The 26246-nt window shown below is 40.9% G+C and overlaps 1 protein-coding gene across 3 annotated transcripts; it reads left to right on the top strand.

The window, feature by feature from the left end:
• Nucleotides 1–3072: 3072 nt before the first annotated feature.
• Nucleotides 3073–22861, top strand: DIO2 (iodothyronine deiodinase 2). 3 transcript variants are annotated; one of them, XR_012043072.1, is made up of 3 exons: nucleotides 3073–3755; nucleotides 17555–19099; nucleotides 20835–22861. XR_012043072.1 is itself a non-coding variant. In XM_072865203.1 (2 exons), exons 1-2 carry the CDS (start codon nucleotides 3534–3536, stop codon nucleotides 18170–18172), a joined length of 840 nt encoding a protein of 279 aa, XP_072721304.1. In that variant the 5' UTR covers nucleotides 3073–3533; the 3' UTR covers nucleotides 18173–22861. The 3 variants fall into 3 exon arrangements, 2 of the variants coding, with proteins under 2 accessions (XP_072721304.1, XP_072721305.1); XM_072865203.1 differs by having other exon boundaries at nucleotides 17555–22861; XM_072865204.1 differs by lacking the exon at nucleotides 20835–22861 and having other exon boundaries at nucleotides 17555–18127.
• The last annotated feature ends 3385 nt before the right edge of the window (nucleotides 22862–26246 follow it).

Below are 26246 nucleotides of genomic sequence, written 5' to 3'. Positions count from 1 at the left end.
CATTGTAGGGCTGTGCCCAAATTATATAGGAAGGTATGGCAGAGCAGGTAACTGAAATGAGCTGTAGCTGAACCCTATCTCAGTGCTTTCATGTGTATCTTCAACCCTGCCTAATTCTTCCTCATGTATCAAATTCATCCAGTTTTCCTTCAAGAGAGTAAACGCTCTCGTAACGCCTCGAGGTCTGAAAGATGTAGCCTTTCTTCCTTGCTTCATGAAGGTCTGCTGGGAAATAACAAGAGACTGTTGGCTTCAACACTGAGATTATGCTCCAGGTACTGATCTTTCACAAAAGATGCAAATAGTGGTTTCCCTTGTATTTTTGATGTCTGAGAGAAATAAACACAGGGATGAATTGTTTCAGCCAAGAAGGAGAGAAGCGGTATCAACATGAAGAAGCAGGGATTACGCTTTACTTCTCTGCTGAGGGCTGCTGAGTCCTTCTCTGACTGTCAAGCTGAGAAGCAGGGCTTGTGCCCTGCAGGGACAGACTACTTCTGAAGACAGCAATGGCAAAAACTGTCTTTTTACATTTTTATTTAGTCAAAAGATTTTTGTCTTTATGGTTGGATTAGGTAGTTATCAGCATCTCTTGACTGAAGCTCTCAAACACACAATCTGAGGTAGTTCTGTTTAACTCAATACTCACAGTCTGCCTTATAGGCAAGGAAGGTGACGTAGTAAGTATGAAATACTGTCTCACACTAGTGCTCCACGGGCTTCCTGCTCAGCTTCCGATGCACTTCAAAGCCCTGTAGCTGTCTGGTCTCCAGCTGTCTTACAAACAACTCTTCACCCATGAAGCACGCTGTGGGTAGGGGCAGTTGTTTCACAGGAACCCAGAATACATTGTGTTCCCAGCATAGGTTCTTGCCTGCCTTTACCTCCGAGGAACAGGAAGAGCCTGAGCTGGACTGTCCTCAGAGCTGTTTGCAAACTGTTCTCAGAAACAATGGCTGATGATTCATCTGGCATCGTCATCAACAATCTCCAAGCCTGCCTTTTAACAAACCTTCCCAAAATAAAGGAAGGGGACCTTCCCAGACAGAATTATGTATGTTTTAGTGGTGGATCTACAGAAGAGTAATCTAGGCTTAAGAGTGCTTGTAATCAAGTGATTACATATGCTTGCCTGAGGTCAGACAGTAAGCTAGTTTAGCAGCTCTGGGGACCCTTGTTCCTGTGTTGCGCTCACATGACATGAGCACGCTGACTCATCCATGTGTGGGGATATATAAATGCCTGCTTATAACGTGTTTTTGCAAGTTTTAGTAATAAAGCCAGATCTGTGAGGTTGCAATCCTTTCTATGGCAACAGAACACTGTCATCACCAACATTTTGACTTAAAAATTGTTATAGTTTGAAAAAGAAACTCAGTTCCTTTTTTTGTTTATGCTAGTAACACAGAAGGTCACTGGTTTAATGTACGTAACCTTTTAAAGTTATTTCTTTGAGTAAACATTTGCTGGAAGATACCGTGTCTGGGTGATATCTTTTGCAAATGCCTGATACTATGCTACCTAAACAAACTTTTCTTTGGTGAGCTCAGGACAAGACATGGGCTGGCCTTTCTAGAGGTATGCATCCTAAGTATAATGACAGCCCAAGTGATGTTACAATATCTGAAAATGAAGGACCCCAGAGTAGGGAAGATTGATGGTGTTTACCTTCTGCAGTTGGTAGCAGTGAAAGGATAGTGATGACTGATGAAGACTAAGATATATTAATGAAGGAAGCTTGTACTACTCATCAAGGATGTGAGTTGACAGAGGTTAGATATCATGCTGGCATCTCTGGGAATGAAATGTATCTGGTGAGGAGAGCCTACGTAAGCACATAGGGAAGACATCCACTCAAAAACAAAATTATGGATGTCTGCAACATGAAATACATGAAATATTTACCTAAGGAAGTTAGAACCATGCTAAAAAAAACCCAAACAAAATGTGTCTACTGTACCAAAAAAACCCCCAAAATTATGTGGAAAGACAACTACATACCGGACTAAAAAGGTGAAACAAAGAGAAGTGCAAATGAACAAAGCAAACCTTCAGCATGGAGCTGCAGGGGATGCTTGTGGTTGTTAAAGCACACAGGGCTCTGCCAGAGGAAACTTCTTTGTTTCTGTTTTTTTTTTTTATAAGCTTCTGACCAAAAGTTAGTTATCCTTATTAGACTAGTGGATGTAAATTGTTATCATAGGGCAATATTAAAGTCCTTGAAGCTCAGTTGATTAACAGCATTTAAGGCAGTAACATATTATTTTTAAGCAGGGAACTTTAGCTTAAAAACCCCAAATTCTTCAAAAACTTTTTTTTTCTCTCTTCCTTATCTTCTTCTCTTACGCATCAGTAGATAAGGTCAGTGCTGGGTGTTTACTTATGTTTCCTTAAATACCAAGAAGACAACAAAAGATATTTAAACACTATACATGTTGTACTTCATGGAGGTGGGAGGAAAATGTACAGAAATGTGCCCTTTCTTAGGATGCATCAACTAGCACACCTTCCTGGAAAAGGCGAAAGGGCAAAGGAAAAAAAAACCAGCCATGAGAAAAAAAATATTGACAACAGAAGCCTGCGTTGCTCTGTCACCTTCCATGTCATATGAAAAGACTTTTTCCAAAATTTGAAAGCATTTCATAAAAGCAGTCAGAAGCATATTGTTTTTTTTCTTTTTCCTTTTCAAAGCAAAGCAAAGTTCCACCCTTGCTGTCTGTCTCTCTTTTTTCTCCTCTTAAAAAAAAAAAAAAAAAAAAAGTTTTGAGAATTTCATTTTTCTATTCACTGCAGTCCTGGCCAAAGTAAAGCCCTCTTTTACATTGACGTCAAGATCTTTACTAAGATTAGGGTTTCATTTCTCTATTGCAGCAATTAGCTAGGGAATGTATAAAAGGCTTCAGGGAAGCAAGCTAGGACTCCAGAGGGGAAAGCACTTTGCACCATAGGCAGATAGCAAGAGAGAGGGCGAGAGGAGGAAGGCAGGAATACTGAGAGGCGGGGGGGGAGGGAGAGAGGGAAAGAGACACAGAGGGAGGGAGGGAGGGAGGGAGGGAGGGAGGAACAGAAAGTTTATGTACATAAACCTTTTTTAAAAAAAGTATTGTTGCACCTGGTAGCTAGCTTTACTGACACAGAAATGAGAGGTCTGTTCAGTGCTTAAATAGCTGAGAAACAATGGGATAGTGCAGGAAAGTTAACAATTAACAGTCTCTGCTTAAATTCTGTAACTGCAGGGAACTGGAAACACAGCTGCCTGTCTCTTCCACAAAATCAGCTCTCCTGGTTAAGGGAAGAATTTTTGTTAACATCTTAGTTTCTGAAAATTAAGCAGCTCCGAGTTGAATGAGTATCATGCAGTTATGGTTTTAACTAGCCTGCTCGTATTTAACTATCTCCGCTCATTTTACAGAGAGCGGCTGACAGAGGGGTAACGAGGCTTTTGAAACGCTTTTTACTTTACTTTTTTAAATGAGGGTACAGAGCAAAAAAGGGAGCTGAAGGCATCCGGCTGAAGAGAAGCAGCAAGGAAGATGGGTCTGCTAAGCGTGGATTTGCTGATCACGCTTCAGATCTTGCCGGTCTTTTTCTCCAATTGCCTCTTCCTTGCGCTCTATGACTCTGTGATCCTCCTGAAGCACATGGTGCTATTTCTGAGCCGGTCTAAGTCTGGGCGCGGTGAGTGGCGGAGGATGCTGACCTCGGAGGGGCTGCGCTGCGTCTGGAACAGCTTCCTCCTGGACGCCTACAAGCAGGTGGGTACCCGGGGATGGGGACTGGCAGGGTGGGGTGGGTAAGCTGTGGTCAGCATCCCTGTTGTCAACGGAGAAGGGAAGGGAATGACTGTGCGGTGCCGACGACCTCCTATGTGATGTTAAGTTTGACGGGAGAGGTATAAGCTGAAAGGAGCAGTTCTTTTAAGTCGGGGCTAAGGGTTCACGAGATTCAGGAGCTGCTGTCTCTCTGCTCTGCCACTAACTCTCTGTGAAGCCATGGCCATGTCACTTAGTTTAGCCGTGCCTCAGTTTCCCCCCCAGCACGAATAATAACCTTCATGTTTATAAAGCATTTCAAGATCTTTGTATAATTGTAAAATACTCTAGATGTTTTCACAGCTGTTGTTTAATTGTTTGCCATATGAGATCCTCAGAAATTACACAAAGACTGCATCTTCAGATAGAGCTCTGCATAGATAGATGTCATCTATGTAACATAGATAGAATTGTTTTAATTAGAGTAAAAGATAGAAATGAACCTTTGTCATTACACTGCCATTTTCTGTTACTCATATGTTAATTTTTATATTGGAGGAAGCATCCAGGTAATAGTAAAACTGGGCATGGAGTGAAACAGTGAGCCTTTTTTCTTCATGAAAGCAGTGACAGAGGGACATGTCAGAGATTAAAAATGAACTTGACTAGCTGAGGGACAGCTGCCTGGTGATTTAAGTTAATAAAGCCAATAGCAGTTATGCAACATGTACTTTTTTTTTTCCTTTTAAGTTTTGTACAAACATTACCCAGTGGTACTGCCCGGGTCTCATGAGGTAGTTATAGTTCCCTTTTATAGATTGAAAAGGTGGACCCAAAAAGATGAAATTTCTTGCACAGGCCACCCAGTCAGTAAGTAGAAGAACTGGATTCAGAGCTCTGTGGCTTCCAAAACAGTGCTTAGTCTGTTAATGTGTTGTCTTATTTAGACCATCTAATTTAACATACACCATGTGAAGTCATGAGGTCATAGGGGTCCTATCCAAAAGATAGCTCTGCATCTTCTGAAATATTTCTTTTTGTATCGCCTTCCCCCCAGTCCCCTTTCGCTCCCCCACAATGGCTTTTGTATTTGTTCTTACCTAGAGATGCGAAGAACTGGTGGTGTTGGTGTTTGCTGGCTTTGTGATATGGAATACAAGCTGCTTAGCCTGAAACCCAAGCCACGGGGACATTAATTTTCAGTGTAAGACAAATATAAATAACATTAGCTTTTGCCAAATAGGTCAACCTCTTACTGCCACCCTAGGAATCAGCCAGCTGGCTACCCAAATAAAGTAATGCTGAATGGAGCTCACTATTCTCCTAGCTCTTCTAGTTTCTGTTTTTAGTCTCTTCACAGACATTAAGTAAGTAAATTTTACAGTGGCCTTGTTAAATGGGCCGGTGAACACAATTGTTCCCATTTTACAGTCAAGGCAAAGCGGGACAGTTAACACATGACTTGGTCAAGGCTCCAGTGGAAGTTGGTAGCACGGCTCTAAAACAGCCAAGTTTCCAGTTCCCACATTTGCAACCTGTATGGGGCCCAGGGTCTGGAGAAGGTGTGGAGCTGTAAGGAACCACATCCATGAGATATTTTCAGTCTCATTTTGCTTAAATAACACAAAATGATTTAAAATAAAGGTTTCGCATGCCTTTCTGTACTTTCCAAAGTCATACTTTGCCTTTTCCTCAGTACTGTTGATGTCAACCATGGATGATACAGGGAGGATGACTCTGTGCTATTTTTGGTGTTGGCAATGAAACTCATACCTTGAACTTTGGTAATTAAAAACTCTCCCTTATCACCATTGAATGACCTAGGTTGTTCAGGCCAATCAGGCTTTAAGGTCCCTAGAATGAATTCTGGGCCTCAATGAACTCAGCAGAAAAATGCATATAAACATAACCAAATGTTATCACTTTGTTCCAAAAAGGGGAAAAAATCCATTAATGCCAGCTATCCTTAAGATGAAACTAATTGACCAACAATTCATGGAAAGACTCTGTTTTCCTTAATAGAATTATGGGCCATAAGGACAGAAGATCATTGGAAACCCTTGATTGTCACAGAAAGGTAGATAAGTGTAGAAAACAAATTATAGAGGGGACACAATAAACTGAGGAGCAATATTACGAGAAGAAGAGTCATCAACAGAGGGTAATCTTTTGTTCTTCCTTCTACAAGGAAGAGAAAGAAAAAAAAGTTTCAGCTGGAAAGCTCTACCAGTAGAGTTGAAAAAATTTGAAATATACCCTGCTTTGTGGCATGTTTAAAAAGCAGGAGAAGTAGTGGAATATATTAAAGACTTATCCCACAAAGCATCTTTTTCCTTAAACTATCTTTTTCTAAATCCTGAATAGGACTGCCCAGTTGTGATATCTTAATCTTATCCAATTAGTGAGGGTAGGAAATGAAAATATTATGGAATCAGAGTACCAAACAGTATGACAAAATGCAGTTGATATCATAACTGTGGTTGCTTATTGCTCCAATTTGCTAACTGAAGCCAGGTATTAGCAAAGTACTTAAGCAGGTGCTTAAGCTTGTTCCATTGAGGAATATTTATGAGATAATCACCATTTTTCAGCTAGAATAGCAGAATTGCAATTGTCTGAGATAAACGAAAGCTAGACTGCCAGTTAACAGAAGACTGGATTAAAGCAGTAACTAGATTGGTTTTACTATGTTTTGTGTCACTTACACAGAAGTCTTCCTGAGTACATTTCATAACATTTTTCACAAAAGTACTTGATGTAGAATTCCTATTCACAGAAAAATTTACTGGAAGCCATTTCAGCAAAACTCTGTGGGTAGATACTAGATTCTGGATTAAAGTAAATTTATTACAAGAAAGGAGCTCTGCCTTGAAAGCACACAGACTGTCCCAGAATTAAGTGATTTTGTTTCAAGACTAGTGTGTACAAGAGATAATCTTGGAATAGTTAGAGTATATTTGAAAATAGGTATTCTGATGCATTGTCCCTTCTAGAAAAACTTTTGAATATCTTACCCAAATTTCAACTTGCTTTTGTTCTGCTTGTTGTTATTAAGTATTATTGCACATGACTTTTTGGTTAGGGCAATTATTTCATAGACAAGATGACCTAGCAACAACTGAAGATTTTAACATCCTCAGTGGGGAAGCAATGCAGAGTTTGTTGTATTGTATATAGAGTATATTCAGTATTCTGTTTTATTGGAACATTCTATATGACTTGTTTTCTCCACATTTTACAGTCCCACTGGAATAAAAATTATTGATCTTTTGCTTATTTTTATTTTCTTATGTAAATTTTACCAATGATTAATATATTTCTTTTTACTTCCTTAGCTCTGAGTTCAGTATCTGTCACACTCAGTGTTGATATTGTCTACACTGCAACAGCTTTGTGATTTATAGAACATCCTCCTCCTTTTCCAAGAGGCAAGCGTGTCTTACATACAACAAAGGAGTCTTTAGGACCAGATTAATTGTCATAACAGAGATAAATAGAGCTAGTAGTCAAGTTACATTAACTTTATATAATTGAAAGAGTGCAGCTATTTTATTTAAATGTTATTTTTCTAATTTACTGTTGTGCTCTGTTTATCTACAGAAATGAGTGGATTGAATCCTGAAGAGCAAATCATGTATGTATGTGTGTGTAGGTATTTACACTTTCATATGTGTTTGTATGTATACAGATAGATATACATGTGTGTATCTGTCTAGATATATGTACATACAAATACATATATGTGTATAAATGCAAAAATACACATACAAAGGCATACATAATCTACTCTTTCAGGAGTCAGTCCTTTCTCATTTCTCTGTATATGTATACATGTATGTATACATATGTATGGATATGAATGCAACCACACCTACTGATAAAGAGAGAAAAAACAAAAGAGGTTTTTGGGAGGGTGTTAGCGTGCCTTCTGCATGATTTATATAGGCCACTGAGGCATTTGTTTTAGCCCACAGCATGTATACTGAATGTGTCACATATCTTACAGAAATCCAGAGAAAAAGCTAGAGAAGTTTTGCAAAAACATTGTATTTACATTTAAAAGCCTTTTTTACCTGCTAAGTTCCATGCTTTATTTAGTACTGGGATGAATCCACTTTCTAAGATTCCAAAGATGAGAAATGGTTATCTTAAAATGCTTTTAAAATGGGTACAAAAAAGGTTGCACCCATTAGCAATGCCCAGTGGTGAGGCCTTGTGCTGGGACCTTTTCCAGTGCCAGATACGGGCTTTGTGTTTCAGCAATGCAGAGCTACCACTCCTGGCATCCAGCAGAGAGCTGTAAGGTCATCCTAGAGGAAATCCTCCCTTTTCTCCACCTCAGTGCAGGGTAGGTAGGGGGAAGACCTTAATGGCATCTCCCTGAAGCAGCCAAATCCTTAGGAATGCCATGGTGCGCCTATGGGGGTACCATGCACGTGTGCATATACGCACATGTGTGTAAATGTACGTTACAGCCCTCAGAAGGATGCCGGTATCTGAAGCAATGGATGGTGATGGGTGTGTGTACGTACTTGTACAGCTTTCTATTGTCTTTAGAACGGGCCAGTAGCAAGCTCTGGCATGACAGACCCAGCACAGAGGGAACGGTTGGCACAGGATCCCAACTGCACAGCACAGGCCCAGCTCTGGAGGTAGCAGCAAGTAGACTGGTTCAGTAAACACCCAGTGGGATTTTCCTGGGATTTCAGGGAGGCACAATTAAATTACCTTTGGCTCCTTCTGCCTGCCTGACAGGTACATCATTTATTCCTAAAATAAATCAATATGCAAAGCAGGACAGCCCAAAAACTGTCATGTTAAGTGCATGCTACACAGCATTATCACAAAGCCAAATGTGAAAGTAATATAATGGCATGATCCTTTACCTGCTGTTTGGCTGTCCGGTAACTCTTTGCTTTTTGGGGAAATCTTTTAAAGGCTGGAACAAAGACATAACCTCTATACTTATTATTTGCATTTATTTTGTCTGGCAAGGTAAGGAAGTGTGTCTCTCTGCATTTGACAGTGATAAAGGGAATTTGTGAAAGAGAACGTATTCTATAGTTTCAGGGTTTAGAACTAGACATTATGTGGTATTAAAAATATTTTATTGGTTTTACAAAGTTCAGCCTTAGCAGAATTGTTTTCATTGACATTTGCAAATGCAAACAATCTTGAAAGAAGTGAGAAAAACAAAACAAACCCACAATTGAAACCTTTCCTGCAGTGTTTGGAACCTAAATTAACAGGATTTGGGCTTGTCATTGTCATTATTATTAAAACATTGTCATTATTATTAATATATAATCATGTTTGTTATAGTAGTGTCTGAGGACAAACCTAGACCAGGGACCCATTGTAGTAGGCAGTGTCCTAAACAAAAGGAGCAGACAGGTTGTCCCACGGAGCTTACAGTTCAAACCCTCAAGGCAGACAAAGGGTAGGAAAAGGAATATGATGACTCCTGTCCCACATGGGGGCTCATCCTACCTGTTTCATTTTGCTGACCTGACTTCACTTCTTCCACACCACCTCCTTGCAGTCTTCCATTTTGACCCTTACGTGGAAAAAACTGACTGAAAGGACTGCTTGCCTTTTTGTCAAACCCTTGTGAAAACCCCTTTTGGCTGTGGTAGACACAGAAAATTAGCTAACAGGCACCACCTAGGAAAAGGACTGTACCCGTTCCTCGAGCCCCAGCTCTGCCTCTCCAACAAAACCACCACTGTGTATTCATACAGTGCTAAAGCTGAGTAAAAAAATTTTTTAAAAAAATCATCCAAATTAACTTCAAATGTCCTCCAGGTGCTGACTAACAAAGACTGGTGAAGGCCTCTGTCACCTGTAGGAAGAGTCTACAAGGGCAGCCAGTGGCCCAGAGACCACAATGTCGTAGGCCATGCTCCCATCCTGAGGGAAACATAAGCCCTTAAGAAGCTTGCTGTAGGCTCCCTGATCAGAGGAACTAAAATTATCCATTTTCTTTTATAAGAGTGCAAGGCAAAAGGCTCCTTTATGCTTTCCCTCTGCCATGCATACTCATTTGTGGGACTGGCAGTTTTTAAATAAAGAGAGCAGCATTTGACTAGTTATTTTTGTCTGGACTGTGCCCTTTTAATTTGTCTCCCACTTCCTTCCCTCAGCTTCACACACCTGATCCTAAATAAAAGACACTGGACTCTGAGAAAACTCGAGTCAGTTCCAGTCTCTGCTCTCCAGTTCGAGTAATTGAGTCTCTTAAAGGAAGCTGCCACCTCCCCGTGACAAATGAAGAGCTGTCGCTCCCGTACGGTACTCCAGATAAGGGCCTCCTGTATTTTTTATCCAGTGCACAACTCTGGGTCATGTAAATAAAGAAAACAAAAATAATAATTTGTACAATTCTCCAGCCAGAGTCTGATTATAATTTGGATGAAGCACTGAGAAATAGTGGGCTGTTCAGAGGCTATATTTAGCTGAATGGGATCAAATCAAATCAAAGCAGAGAAGTTGAAAAGGAGCAGAAAGCTCCAGGGATTCAGTTCATTACCAATCGCTGGATTCCAGTCCCCAACACAGCATGTCCATATTTAAATGGCTACTATCACAGACTGCTAATTGTCTGGCAACACCTATTTTCTTTAGGGGGTTGACACAGCCTGATGACTCTGCCAAACTGTTTAAAAATCCCTCATGCAGGGAATGAAAGCCTTATTCCAGTGCACAGCATCCCAGGAGGGTTATGCTAAAGCTGATAAAAGCAAAATGAGAAGAAAGAAAAGGTAAACGAGGAGGCGATGTTTTGTCCGTGGGGCTTTTCCTAGTCCTCATGGAGAATGTACAACAAAGTTACCAGTATGTGCTATTTCTAGCCTGTAGTTTATGAATAGGGCTTTCTTTCCCGCTCCTAAGTCTCCTTCATTTTGCAGTCTGTGTGCTCAAGCATCAGCAACCTTGTTCCCTTTTCGCTCTGCATGCAGACTTGGAGAAGGAGATGCAGTACCAAAGCAGTGGAGCAAACACAAGATTCGCACAAATGATGCGAGACGGCGCTTTGGTGTTGGGCTGGTGCTCGCTCTTGCTGATGGGATTCGGTTGGGCTACCTTGGGTGTCCCACGCAGGCTGCGCGGGAGGGGCTGCCTGCGCACTGCCCGCATGCTGCCCGCTTTCCACCTCACACAGAAGGCTGGTGCCGAATGCCTGAATATTCACGCACATAAGTACGTGATTATAGAAATGCTGGATTGCGTGTGAGGGGAATTCTGCTAGTTTGTTTCTCAGAATTTATATTTTGCCTGCCTTTGTGTAAGATTTCAAAAGCGGTTTGGCTGAATGCATGGGGTTTTTTGTTTGTTTTCTCGTTGCATTGATTTTCTTTTCCAAGAGCTATTTTTTCTTTCAATAAATAACAACAAAGACGACAGCCAAGGCCTACAATGCAGATGATCAGCAAGGATGATATTGTCATCCTGTGTCAATCGGTTCCCGAGCCTGGTGAAATAAAGAGCCCCTTTGGGAACATCAGTGCTTCATCAAGACCAATTAGTGAAGATGCTGCTGCTTATGTTTAAGCATTAACGACTGGGCAGGGCTGCTTTTTGGAGTGCCTGACACTGGCATGGAACAAGGCACCGACCTAATTACTCCTCTACAAGAGCAGAAAATGCCTTGTGAATGCCTGCTTGGCAAGGATGTCTCATTAAGGGGAAAAAACCCAACACAAGCACTCCTAGAAACAAAAATTAAAATGATAGGTAACCTGCGGCCATGAGACTCACTTCATGGCTGTGGGAAATGAAGAGAAACTGCTATAAGGTGACGTCGGGCATATTTGTACTTCATTTCCTAAATACATCTATTTTTTGGTCAATAAGGAGTATGAGAGACAGAATGCAAACTTGCACTGTTGGAGACCAGTGAAATACGTATCCACCTTTGGTATCAATGTTATATAGTACTTGAAGGGCATTCCCATGCTGGTGTTCAATGGGAGTTGTTTTGTTAGTCTGTTCCTTCGGGGTTTGCAAACTTGCCCAGGAAAAGAAACTTTTGGTAGACCTGAGTGAAGAGTTGGTAATGAAGAGCTTACAATATGTAGCCTCTCTTTCTGCTTAAATGTGACCAAGAAGCAGACTGTGGTTTCCCAGTTCAAGAGTGTTGGTTAGAGTATTTTCAGTCGTAATAGTTTTGTTAAAATAAAACCAGAAGAGTGAGGGGAAACAGCTGCTCAGATGTTTCTTGTCTCCTGAGCAGCTCTGTTCATTGCTGAGTTTTAGTTTCTTCTATCCTTTTTACCTTTATTTTTCTTCTCCTCTGAAGAGTGCAAGCAAATATCAGAAATTTAAAGTGTGTTGCTTAATTGTGATTTAGGAGATAAATCACATGTTATTGCGTCTTTTCTTTGACTGGATGAGCACACACTCCTAAATACTGAGGACCATTATTCATCCAGGGAGTGGGTGCAGCACAGATACTTACATGTCAGGCTTTGCCCAAAAGGCACATTTTGGGCAAGCTAGCTCTGAAAAAGCATTTGCTTGGTAATGCAAGAACAGTTAAGCTTTCTAGGTAAAGAGGGATCTAGTGTTTGTGCAGATGTGCAGATGTCGTGTTTCTTGAGATGTGCCCTTTTTTGGTAGTTACCAAAATGCTGAGTTGTCTAGCTGGCTTATGGATTGAATGCAGCCCTCAGGATGATTATATGGCTGCCGCATGATCTTGACCTGTGTATTTCTTTACTCAAGTCTGGCCCTTTACCTTACTCACTGCTTTTGCCTACTCACTGCACAGAATGGCAGAGAGAAATGAGATGTTCAACAGCTGCACAGAAGAGTACCTACTACCTGCTAAGGTGTAGGTGGCCTGTAGCAGCACTTCTGAAACACTGCAAAGTGCTTAATGCTACTTCTTAAATGCTGCAGCCTGAGTCTCTGAGCCTGCCTCTCTCCAGATAGATCCTTTCTTCTCAAAAACTGGGATACAGCTCTTTTCCTTCCTTGAGTTCAATGGACAGCCCACTCACACAGCAGGTCCTAAACTCAGCTATTTCAAACCTTGCTTGCTTTCAAAGGCAAATGAGCACAAGGCTTTTTTTTTAACTGTTACCAGGGCTCTAGCAGATAGCAATGCTGCAGATGCAGGTTTACGGGATGGAGGGCCACAAGGGGCTGTGCTTTCCTGGGGCATCACTTGCTTCCCTTGCTTGTGGTGCAGCTGCAGCTGCACGTCCCCTGCTTCCAGTGGCGTGATCACCATGTGCTTGGCCTGGAGAGACTTGTGGGTCTCGGACAGTCTTTGTTTCTGTAGCTCTCTTCCTTGCTGATCTCAGAGTGAGTGGTGGCACAGTTGTGTCTCAGTTTGCCCCATAGAAAATAGTCAAAATGATGTTTATATCGTGTTCCAACATGCTGTGAGACCTTCTCAAGTAGCTGTGAAGTCTGGCAGCTTTAAAGGCAGTGTCTTACAAACTTTGCTTTGGTTATACTCTTGCTTCTATTGCTATTCTGATGAAATAATGCCAGGTCATGAGTAACTGCAGATTTGTTCAAGGTATTCAGGTTTCTTAGGGAGAAATGGAGGATCCAGTATCTACAATATACTTGCCTCTGGATCTGCGTGCAGCAGCAATCGCATCAGTTAAGTATTAAGCTGTTAACTCAGATTCTTACTGTATCTGACTCACTAGGATACCCTATAATGTAATGTAGAATAGAAGTGCACCAAAAATCAGTTATTTATTCAGTTTTTACACAGTACTCATTCAGCGTTAAATTATAATGTAATGTAGAATGTAATGTAGAATAGAAGTGCACCAAAAAGCAGTTATTTATTCAGGTTTTACACAGTTCTCATTCAGCGTTAACTTCTATTGACTTCAATTGGAGTATAGCTTCAGAAAGAAATAAATAAAATATGAAAGACTTCAGAATTTTGGAGTCTGTGGCAGATAACTTCCTGACACAGCTGGTGAGGGAGCCGACTAGGGAAGGCGCCCCAGTGGACCTGTTGTTTGTGAACAGAGAAGGACTTGTGGGTGATGTGACGGTTGGAGGCTGTCTTGGGCATAGCGATCACAAAATGATAGAGGTTTTCATTCTTGGAGAAGTAAGGAGGGGGGTCAGCAGAACTGCTACCTTGGACTTCCAGAGGTCTGTTTAGGAGACTGGTTGACAGAGTCCCTTGGGAAGCAGTCTTGAAGGGCAAAGGAGTCCAGGAAGGCTGGACATTCTTTAAGAAGGAAATCTTAAAGGCTCGGGAGCAGACCATCCCCGTGTGCCGAAAGACGAGCTGGCAGGGAAGAAGACCGGCCTGGCTGAACAGAGAGCTTTGGCTGGAACTCAGGGAAAAAAGGAGAGTTTGTGACCTTTGGAAGAAGGGGCAGGCAACTCAGGAGGACTACAAAGATGTTGTGATGTTATGCAGGGAGAAAATTAGAAGGGCCAAAGCCCAACTAGAACTTAATGTGGCTACTGTCATAAAAGACAATAAAAAATGTTTCTATGAATACATTAGCAACAAAAGGAGGGCTAAGGATAATCTCCATCCTTTATTGGACGTGGGGGGAAACATAGTGACAAAGGATGAGGAAAAGGCTGAGGTACTTAATGCCTTCTTTGCCTCAGTCTTTAATAGTAAGCGCAGTTGTTCTCTGGGTACCCAGCCCCCTGAGCTGGAAGACAGGGATGGGGAGCAGAATGAAGCCCCCATAATCCAAGGGGAAATGGTTAGCGACCTGCTACACCACTTAGACACAGACAAGTCTATGGGGCCGGATGCGATCCACCCGAGAGTACTGAGGGAGCTGGCGGAAGCGCCCACCAAGCCACTCTCCATCATTTACCAGCAGTCCTGGCTAACTGGGGAGGTCACGGTTGACTGGAGGTTAGCAAATGTTATGCCCATCTACAAGAAGGGCCGAAAAGAGGATCCGGGGAACTACAGGCCTGTCAGCCTGACCTCGGTGCCAGCGAAGGTTATGGAGCAGATCATCTTGAGTGCCATCATGTGGCATGTACAGGACAAGTGGGTGATCAGGCCCAGTCAGCATGGGTTTATGAAAGGCAGGTCCTGCTTGACGAACCTGATCTCCTTCTACAACAAGGTGACCTGCTTAGTGGATGAGGGAAAGGCTGTGGATGTTGTCTATCTAGACTTCAGTAAAGCCTTTGACACTGTTTCCCACAGCATTCTCCTGGAGAAACTGGCTGCTCACGGCTTGGACGGGTGTACGCTTTGCTGGGTTAAGAACTGGCTGGATGGCTGGGCCCAAAGAGTGGTGGTGAATGGAGTTTACTCCAGTTGGCGGCCGGTCACAAGCAGTGTTCCCCAGGGCTCAGTATTGGGGCCAGTTCTGTTTAATATCTTTATCAATGATCTGGACGAGGGGATCGAGTGCACCCTCAGTAAGTTTGCAGACGACACCAAGTTGGGTGGGAGTGTTGATCTGCTTGAGGGTAGGAAGGCTCTACAGGGGGACCTGGACAGGCTGGATCGATGGGCTGAGGCCAATTGTATGAGGTTTAACAAGGCTAAGTGCAAGGTCCTGCACTTGGGCCACAACAACCCCATGCAATGCTACAGGCTTGGGGAAGAGTGGCTGGAAAGCTGCCCAGCAGAAAAGGACCTGGGGGTGTTGGTCGATAGCCAGCTGAATAGGAGCTGGCAAAATGCCCAGGTGGCCAAGAAGGCCTACAGCCTCCTGGCTGGTATCAGAAACAGTGTGGCCAGCAGGACTAGGGAAGCAGTCGCCTCCTTGTACTCGGCACTGGTGAGGCTGCACCTCGAATACTGTGTTCAGTTTTGGGCCCCTCAGTGCAAGAGAGACATTGAGGTGCTGGAGTGTGTTCAGAGAAGGGCAACGAAGCTGGTGAAGGGTCTAGAGCAGAAGTCTTATGCGGAGCGGCTGAGGGAACTGGGATTGTTTAGCCTGGAGAAAAGGAGGCTGAGGGGACACCTTATCGCTTTCTACAACTACCTGAAAGGAGATTGTAGTGAGGTGGGTGTCAGTCTCTTCTCCCAAGTAACAAGCCATAGGACAAGCGGAAATGGCTTCAAGTTGCACCAGGGGAGGTTTAGATTAGATATTAGGGAAAATTTCTTCACCGAAAGGGTTGTCAAGCATTGGAACAGGCTGCCCAGGGAAGTGGTTAAGTCACCATCCCTGAAGGTATTTAAAAGATGTGTAGATGTGGTGCTTAGGGACGTGGTTTAGTGGTGGACTTGGCAGCGCTAGGTTAATGGTTGGACTTCATTATCTTAAAGGTCTTTTCCAACCTAAATGATTGTATGATTCTATGATTCTATGAATTTGGCCCTGTATATTTCCTTCAAAGCAACACTTTTGAACATAATCAAATAGACAGGAGACAGAAAGAGATAGAAACAGTCAGGGAAATACAAAAGGATAATTGCATTGTTGTACTAAAGCTTGATGTTAAAGGCAGATACATAAGAATTGCTGTGGCAGAGCTCATTAAAAACTAATTGTCATATGTAATAATATTTTGTGGTTCTATAGCAGTTATCATCTAAGGATCTTGGAGCCCTCTGCAGGCTCCACCTTATTCTGGCAGTCCCTTCTATGAGTTGCTTATATTCTGTCTTTTTTCTATAGGCAGGGAAATAGAAATGGTCAGGCAAAATGACTTTTCCACAATTGTCTGTTGGGTCTGAGTTAGATCTGGGGTTAGAGCTGAGAACAGTTCGTTTTCACTTCGTCCTACTTCAACCATCATATAAACTTTTCCCTTTTCCTGCTGCTTTTTCCCCAGTCATCTTCTAGAGAAACATTGCAGTAGAAGGAAATGTGTCACTCAATCACTGACAAAATTACTGCAAAGTGGTTATAAAACCCTTTGGAGAGCTCAGTCTTGGATAGTCCACTGTCAAAACAGAATCATATATTGAGTGGGCATCTGCAGAGATCTCTCTTGTGTTTGGTACTCTGAGTGTTTTCATTCTTGGACTGCAGGATGGAAGACAATATACACGTACGAAATATGCAAACCTCTTAAAACTGAGAGGCACTGCATATATTGTGAAGATCAGGAATACAATGGAGAATGATTTTGGAGAATTGGAAAAATGGCTTGAAATGTAGGATGCAGTTCAATGGGGCCAAGTGCAAAGCATCAAATTCAGGCTGGACAGATGAAGTACCCAAATCCATGATGGGAAGCAACTAGAAAGGCAGAAAAAGGGACCTAGGCATTATAATTTCTCACTAGCTAACCCCTAGTCAACAGTCTACTGTTTTCCAAAACAGTCATGATGTTTCGTAAAAAGCAAACATCTGGAATGTATAAACAGGTGTAGCCTGTGAGATACATGAAGTAATTGTCTGATTATTCTAAGAATTAGTAAAAACTCTTTTGAAGTTTTGAACACTGCTCTTCAAGGAAGATGTAAACCAAGTGGAGAGAACTCAGAGGATGGCAGTGAAAAAAAATCATGTCTAGAAAATTTGGTGCTCAGAGAAAAGTTAGGAGAAATTGGAGGTAGTCTGTCTGAAAGCAAACAAGAGTCTGCAAATACATAAGGGTGGACAGGACTATGTGTGTAGTGGACAGGACAAGACATCTCAGATCAAATTTTCTAACAATAATGAAGTAGTATACCTCTCAGGAATGCCACATTTCCCTGCACTGTGAGTGGAGATGGACTAGATGAACTTTTTGAAGCTGCTGCTTTTGATAATTTCCTATATCCCCATGCTAGTGTCCATGCGGGTAGTTAGGTGTACTCTGAACAGGTGACTGTTTATTTGGATAGTGGACAAGCAAGTCACACTAACTTGCTATGTTTTAATTTTTTTTGCCATCAGGTGAAACTGGGAGGAGAAGCCCCAAACTCCAGTGTAATACACATAGCCAAGGGCAGTGATGGCAGCAGTAGCAGCTGGAAGAGTGTTGGTGGCAAGTGTGGAACCAAATGCCACCTTCTCGATTTTGCTAACTCTGAGCGGCCACTGGTGGTCAACTTTGGTTCAGCTACCTGACCACCGTTCACAAGCCAGCTGTCGGCCTTCAGCAAGCTGGTGGAGGAGTTCTCTGGTGTGGCTGACTTTCTGTTGGTCTACATTGATGAGGCTCACCCATCAGATGGCTGGGCTGCCCCTGGAATCTCTCCCTCTTCATTTGAAGTCAAGAAACACAGGAACCAGGAAGACCGATGCGCAGCTGCTCACCAGCTCCTAGAGCGCTTTTCCTTGCCGCCTCAGTGCCAAGTGGTGGCTGACTGCATGGATAACAATGCCAATGTGGCCTACGGGGTTTCATTTGAGCGAGTATGCATTGTGCAGAGACAAAAAATCGCCTACCTGGGAGGCAAAGGCCCCTTCTTCTACAACCTGCAGGAGGTTCGGCTTTGGCTGGAACAAAACTTCAGCAAAAGATGAAATCCATTCTCTACAGAAGCTATGTCAACAGATGTGTCCCTTTAAGGTGATGTAAAAGGGAAAAAAAGAAAACATATGCTGGTTTGAATAAGGCCTTTCAGATGATTGCAGGAGAACACATTTGATAACAAGGTCAAATGAACGTTAGCTAGGAAAAGAAAATAAAACAAAAAACTAACTCCACAGAAACATTATTGTATGAAAAAAATCCCACTCCTGCGCTCGCTACGGGACAGAAGAGGTGAAGAGGCTTCTGCGAAAAGGCGCTGCTGGCGAGCAGGAAGAGTGGTGAGATAAGACCTGTCTCCCAGGAACCTGACTCATCAAGTGTCGGCCCTGAGATGAACCAGAAGTGTTGCTGCTTGGAAAGCAATCCATGGAAAGGCAATGCCATGCATTTAATCAGAAATGCTTCTTTACCCTCCTGTGGGCAATGCAAGCGACCTGGGAGGAGCCAGGGAGCTTGCAATTACTTTGCATAGAAATGCAGTGGAGTGTGGCAATTGTCCTCTCTCATAGAGATTTTATTGCTCAGAGACTACAGGAACCACCATGCAATGCATCCTGCAGGCAGACTGGCTGCTCAGATCAAGATGGAACATTGTGTGCTGGTATTTGTACTCTCTATGGACATCTCTGCACAGCATATTAACTATGTGATTCTATCTATATGTTTGTATCCAGTGTGCAGGCCTGTACCTGCTGAGAAAGATGTTAAAATCTATGGAGTTGGACCAAAAAGACAAAGGTGATCAAATAAGCCCATTACAATTTGAAAACTAAAAAACCCTGGACTATTTCTAACAAAACAGCGAGAACAATCTAGAGCGTGCATCACGAGACAAAATTCAGCTGATGCCAACCAGCCCTTGGTTCTCAGAGCTGACAACACACATTTATCAATATTCTCTGGTTTTCTTCTCAGTTTCTGTACCCACCTCGATCTCTTTCTGTCTAGCAATAGGCTTAAAGGTAATTTCATTTTTAGCTTTTTAAAAAATAACTTATTTCTCTCTCTTATTTTTATTTGAGATAATGACCTTACAGATGTATTTTGGGGAGGGGGGAACTTATACACAACTTTACCTCATTGAAATGGAAACCTATCCTATCATTTACCCTGTTAAATGTAGCCATGCTGATTTTTGCTATCTTAGATATCTGCAACTAGTTTATAGCTACGTTAGTTTGTCTGGAAGTTAAAGTTGTTTGCAGCCTCAGAATTGATTAGCTGTAGTTCTGCTATCAGATGAGGTGATAGTCTCTTTGTTTCACTCGTGTTCTCAAAAGCCTTCCCAGAGAAACAAGGAGGACTAATAGCGTGAATTAATGTGAATAAGTGTAAAAGATGGCAGAATTTTCATATGAATGGGTCTGAGGAATTATAAATTATGTTTAAAGAGATATTGTCAACTTAGAGCATACATTAAGTTTAGGTATTTCTAAAACTAAAATTATTTAATCAAGCCAGATGAAAAGGCAAGTTTACAATGAACTAACCCATTAGAGCTGATAAATGAAAACCCATAGGGAGATGGACTATCCAAATTTTCTCTCAACTTTGGCAGAAACATGAAACAGGGTAAGTGGCAAAAATCTAATTAGTTCTTTTAATTTCTCATTCTGCCAGTTGTCAGGAATATGTTGTATTAATACTAACACAGGGAAGAACAGAAAATACATACATAAATATTTTCATTTTCACAATGTCCCTTTAATATTGTGTATTTCTTCTTGCTTGGCTGTTGGTCAACTTAGCCAATGTACAAGGCATTTGGAAATGCGTTTTCAAGCACAGATATCTGAAATAATGACAGTAACATGAGTGATTTCTCCCATATTCAGGTTCACGTTTCCCTTCCTTCTCACATTTTCCTCCACACACTGTTAAACATACACACACACGCACTTACACAGTTTAGTAATGTGTATAAGAGAAGAATGTAAAGAATGGTCTTCACACCTGCAGGTGAGCCCCACTTCTCAGAAAGCATGTGTGTCTGTGTGTATGTATATGTATGTATGCATTTATGTATGCATATATATGTATATCATATATTTTTATGTATTTATATACATATGCATGCACACATAAGTGTTGTCTAAGACCAATAATAATAATTAATCTGTTCTCCCATTCATTAATGTTACTGTAACTCATTGCTTAGTGTGGAAGATTGTTACACATTTTCATGACTAACTGGGATATATAACTGAAATTTTTAAACCTGATATCATAGAAACAGTAACATAGCCAACCTACGTGGTTTATTTAATCCAGTGTCCTACCTCTGACTGTATCAGATGCTTCAGGGGAAGGTGCAATAATTTCTTCCGGAATTTTCATTAGCTTCAGCCCTTATTATTTTTGTCTTGTCTAATGTGATTGTTGATGTCTCATCATCCCTATGAGAGGCTGATCCTGAGTTTTGAGATCTAAATATTTCTTGAGGTGGGGAATACTAAAATCAAAAAGACATCATGTTTAAGAACAAAGAAAAACAAATAAAACCAGATTTTTTTTTTCAGATTTAAATTGGCTGCTTTTCAATGTCATTCTCATCTCTTGCTCTTGTATGCTAAAACAGTATAAAGAGGAGTGATCCCAATTTTTCTTCTGTATGTCAGTGATTATATACTCTATGTAGAAATTTACATACCTTATGTTTGTTTCTTAAGCCAAACAATAATTCACATTCTTATACAGGTCCATATTCTTTGCCTGTCTCTGAATCTCTTCTGTTTTTGCTACACTGTCCTTTTACTCAGGTGAGTAAAGCTGTAGACATTACTCCAAGTGAAAAATACGTATTGATATACCCAGCACAACATCTCCTTATTATATCCTATTCTTCAGTCATCTGAAACTTTATTAATCCATAGCAACTCCATAGCCTTTGTAAAACTTAAACTAGTAAGTCTTTTCTTTCTCTCTTCTTTTCCTTATCATACAGTTGAAGTCTGAACTGTTTATGTGGGAAATGCTAGCCAAATGTTTAGCACAGCTGTTGAAACATACCTTTAGCTTGGAGGAGAGAGTCTGAGTTAGTAATTCAGTTAGTTTATACCCCTTTGCATATCTAATACTACAGTTACTTTTCAAGTCCATTTTCTCCTTTTGAATTTCCATTATTTTGTCTTGTTGTTCATAGATGCCTGTTCATCACATAGTATAAAGGAATTATAAAATTGGCTCCTGTAAATGGGAAATCCACAAGGATTTTCCACAAGAAAAAATACACAATAACTTCATTTTTTTCTTGGCAACAAGAATGCATTACCCTGCCCAAAAGTTAAAGATAGTTTAGCCTCACTGATTATCAAGACAGAAATACATTTTGCAAATCCTTAAATTTCCCCAGAAAATTTGTGGGCAGAACGCAGTGAAAGTATTTCAAAGAGGAATGGGCTTAGAGGAAAAAAATATCTTTTGTAAGTGGCTGATAGAAATACCAGCTCTTAATTTTTTTTGTTGACAAAATTAAAAAATTTTATAGGAAAGGTTTTAAATTAAACTTCATGCATTGTCCTCGGTTAATGATAGAAGTGGCCATAGGTCAGATACCCAAGATTATTGTAACAGTGGGTTGTTCTCGATCCAGGCAGAAATTTTGCTACCTTGCTAGCATTGTAATTCACAATTGGTCTAGTCTTCTGTGAAGCTGGATTTGCTTTTGTCTCTTATTCTCACTGTTTGAGGGCACTAAACCATATTACTTGAGGTGCTTCAGCGTGACATACATGCTGAGCAGTACCTCACAAAATAGGTGCCTGAAAGTATTCTGGAAGACTACTGTATATAATAGAGACCCCAATACTGTGTCTCAACATTAGTATGGGAAACTTCCAGTACTTTTTCATTTTGAGCAAGGTGAAAAGTTATTCTGGGCTATCATTCTACATTGTTCTGTGCTTAGCATCATTATTTAGCACTGTATGAAATGAATGTAAAACATTTTGTACAGATGCGAACAATAGCATTTTGCTCTTGCTTGTGTAGACAATGACATAAATTTAAGGCAGAAGGAAAACATGCCCTCTCTATTAAAACAAAAGAAATATATTACGAAATATATTGTTGAACAACTGTCTGAACACTTTGAAAAACAAAATGCAATCATTTTCATGAAGGTGATCTTGGTGGGGAAACGCACAAAGCTTCTCAAAAACGTATCAGTGCTATGCGTTCAGGTGTGTGTGGGGAGGGAGGTTATGTTTCTGTATGTGTGAAAGTGGCTTTTCTGTGATGTGAAGTGTAGGTTTAAGAGTTTTTAAGACTTTCATTCAGTACTATAACCAAAGCAATAAGAGGTATCAGGTAGGGAATATTGGCCAGTTTTGTTCAACTCTACACCATGTCTGTGCCGGATCCATATTCAGTGACCTTTGGGCCCAATTTGGAGGCTTCAGAGAAGAGAGATTGGGGTGAGACAATGAAGGCTTGTGTGCTTATGAAGATCGCTAACAAAAGAGTAATTAACTCAGTTGGCGTTCAGATGCCCTCACACTGGCATTCCTCTGCGCACCTTAGTGTTTCTGTATTTGAAAGAGGGGTCTCTTTGGGGCTGTTAATAAGATCGCCGGGGTGTAGATGCCTGTGTGTACTGACTATTTGTGTGTCATTGTTTAAATGTCAAAAATACACTTTGTAGGAGAGCCAGCAAAATTTTGTTACAATATGGTGCTCCATGACATGTGCTTTCTAGATTTGTTTTTCTTGTATTATAATAAAGACTAAAGGAAAATATACTTCTTCTGTGTCTTCTTATTCTAATATTGGTTATTAATACGCAGTGAAATCTTGCCATTAGACCAAGGAAACTTAAAACTCTATTTAAATACAATAGCCTACGCCATTCTGACTAGATCTGAAGCAATATGAGCAAACCCCTTTGACTACCCCTCAACTTTTAAGAAAGGTAAGGGGGAGAGAAACTGAGAGCTACAAGGACAGCAGTTGAGTCTGCACAGAATTGCACTGTTCAAAAAACCAATGTGCTTGAAGAAAGCATGCCGAGCTGTATATAGCACATGAAACCTGGACGAATTGGTTGTGAATGCATCAGCTATACGTGCAGCTCCCATTTCAGTGAACACGCAGAAGGCAAAAGATGAAATATAAAATTAAAAGCACAGCTGAAGAGCCACTACAGGAAAAAAAATTTCAAAGGGAAGAATGTCTGGCAACTTCCTAAACAAAGTCACTTTGTGATTTAGTTGTATTTTAGAAATTTCCTCCTCTTTGTCATCTTTTGTTACAGTAAGTTTTATAGGACCCTACATCTGAAAACTGCTTGTGAATATAGGTAAGAAAGAACAAAACAATTCACCAAAAGGAAAGCCATGGAAAAGGTTACATCTAAGTGTCCCAACAGAAATGGTTCATTACAGTATGCTTGACAGGCTGTTGCAACAACCAAATAACTCTCTAGATTATCTAGTTCATGCATAAAAATAACCCCCAAAAGTACTGAAAGGAGACTTTTGAGTTGTGTGAATATTCCTGTAGTCTGGCTGTTAGTGATTATGACCTTTATATCAATTTTTGCTATAAGGAGTTACTCAATATACTGGAAGAAATAAAAACACCTTTCAGGACTTGCTTCTTATTTCACAGCTGTATAAATCAGGTGAAGGCAGATGTGATGAAATAACAGTTTTATCAGCAAATAGAATCATTAATAAATAACTTGTTACCAAAACTTAGGCTCTGACTGCTCCCAAATATTTGTAAGAGTATTTTTTTCTGGAATAGATGGTGTCCATGGTAGAAGGAAAAAAAAATTAGAAAATGGATTATTTATAGAGCAGTATCTCAAGAGGATTGACTACTGCTCAAGATCTTACTTTCTGACAAAGAAGAGAATTCCTGAGGCATAATAAACCTTTTCCAAACATAAACTTCAAACAAAGGACCTAAATATTGGTTAAAGACTTTGATCAGAGACAAATCAACTTCAGCTAAAGTGAATATCACTTCCATGGTTTGATGTATTACTTGATTCATTGTATACGCCTGTGTGCTTCTAATGTTGATGTTAATGAATCCACTGGCTTAAATGTGTCTTACAGACCTAATGTGAAGTGGAAACATGTTGAGTGAGCATCCTGTTCAAATCCTTAAGGCCTTAAAGATTTGTGAGCCTCACTGTTACTTGACTAGAGAAGGAGCATCCATTTTAGGTCATATATATGAAACATGAATACCTCAACTGTTTTAGTTCTCTCTAAGATAGTTCCTATTATATAAAATTAAAGAAGTAGCAAGCAGGAAAAATACTCTTTGTAAATCAGTATTTCCCATATTTTCCTATGTATATTTGTGTTATCAATACAAAAGCCACTTAGTTATTGGTTAGGTGTGCAGGTAACATGAGGGGAAGTTTTCTCCAAAGCCCTATCTTTATTAGAATTAATCAGCCTTTGATGTCCTTTAACCCTGTTCTTTTTCCCTTATATCCTTCCTGCACCTGATTTCCCATCTCTTGCTCTTTCCAACCTGTAATACCCTTCATGATGATTCCCCCATCTCAGCCTTTGGTTTTGTGGAGTTTGCTTAAGGCTACAGGTTAGCTGAGGACTTCATTTCAAGTATGAGTACTTTTAAAAGGATGTCAGTTGTCAGAAGGTCAAGTGAGATATGGGAGAATATAGCATTTTGTTCTGTTTATCTGTGTATCCTCAGTGCAGATCATCTGCATGCAGGTTTGTTCTCAAACATCATTTTCCACATGCCAGCCTGCAGAGCTAAACATTGGCTTTCTGGGCAGATTGTAACAGCACGAACAAGTATTTAGCTTCCTGCAGACTGGAAGGGAGCGAACATACAGATTTTAATCTCAGCCCTAGCTACCAGAGTTCATATCGCCCCATGTCTGTCATCAGTTTGTAAAAACTCGTAAAGCCAACACTCCAGCCTCACACAGGGTGAAGGTCTGAGCACTGGGAGTGCCATACATTAGAACTGGCCAGATGTCTTATGAGACAAATCTTTCTGAGGTTTTCTCAGAGACTCACAGGAAATTAGACAAATCCTTCCAAACCAGAAATGAAATTGGTGGACTATGCTTGTAAATGAAAAGCACTTGCTTCATGAGAAAAGGAAGTCTTGTAGCTGATGCTCCTATGGAAGGAGCAGCAGATTTTTGCTAGCTGCAGAAGTTCTCTCTAAGTGATCCTTGCAGAGCTTTACAGATGGACTGAATGGCACTGCAGGGGGCTCAGGATTTCACAGTGCTAAAACTCCAAAGCAGTTCACCTAAACACTGAACACACCTAGTGGAAAATAGCACAACTTTGCCACTTCTGCTTCCAGGACATCTCAAAGTACTTGAAACCAGAAGTACAACTCTACTATAGACTAATTTGACAACAGCTAGGCTGGATGCCTTGACTGAAAGTGCATATAAACATCATAGCTATTGTCTCAGGGTATTTCTCTTGCCTGTCACCAGCACCTGTGTACCTCAGTATAATGTTGCTTCTCTGTTGTCCAATACCATGGCAAACTGTCCAGCATCACACCTAGTTCCTCTTAAGCAGATTGCAATGACCTCTTAATTTATACTGTGTGACACTGGTGCTGAGCTGATTTGAAGTTCAGGTCATCCTGTTTATTATTGGGACGGATATTTCTGAGACAGTAGATCAACAAGTTTCCCAGCACTGTTTTCAGCAGTGGAAGTATCACAGTACGTGAGGCTGGGAGAGAAAGTTCAACAGACCTTTTCTGTTCCAATGGGACTTACTATATAATGCTAATTGCAAGAGTTTTCTCATTATATATTTAGATATGTATGAAAATCTCCATGAGGCTTCCCTTTGTATTTATTTAGATCATCAAACTGTACCTTCAACAGGACTTTCAGTATCTGAAACAGAATTTTACAGGACACAAGTATTTTTTTCAGGTTTCAGAAACTGTGTAATTGTGACAAAGTCAGGAGATACCCCCTGCGGTTTATGATGGCTGTTTGGTGTTGTTTCTGTGAGTTGTAGAGGGAAGCAGAAAAACATTGTAAGCCCTGTATCATGATCCATGTCAATGTGAGGCAAAGGGAAGATTTTCAGGGCACACAACAGTCTTTCATGACTCCTAAAGCCTTCCTTACTCTCATTG

The sequence above is a fragment of the Ciconia boyciana genome, chromosome 6 (genome assembly GCF_034638445.1).
Source record: "Ciconia boyciana chromosome 6, ASM3463844v1, whole genome shotgun sequence".
Lineage (NCBI taxonomy): Eukaryota > Metazoa > Chordata > Aves > Ciconiiformes > Ciconiidae > Ciconia > Ciconia boyciana.
The sequence above is the reverse complement of the archived record's forward strand: the minus strand, read 5'-3'. Positions and strand labels throughout refer to the sequence as shown.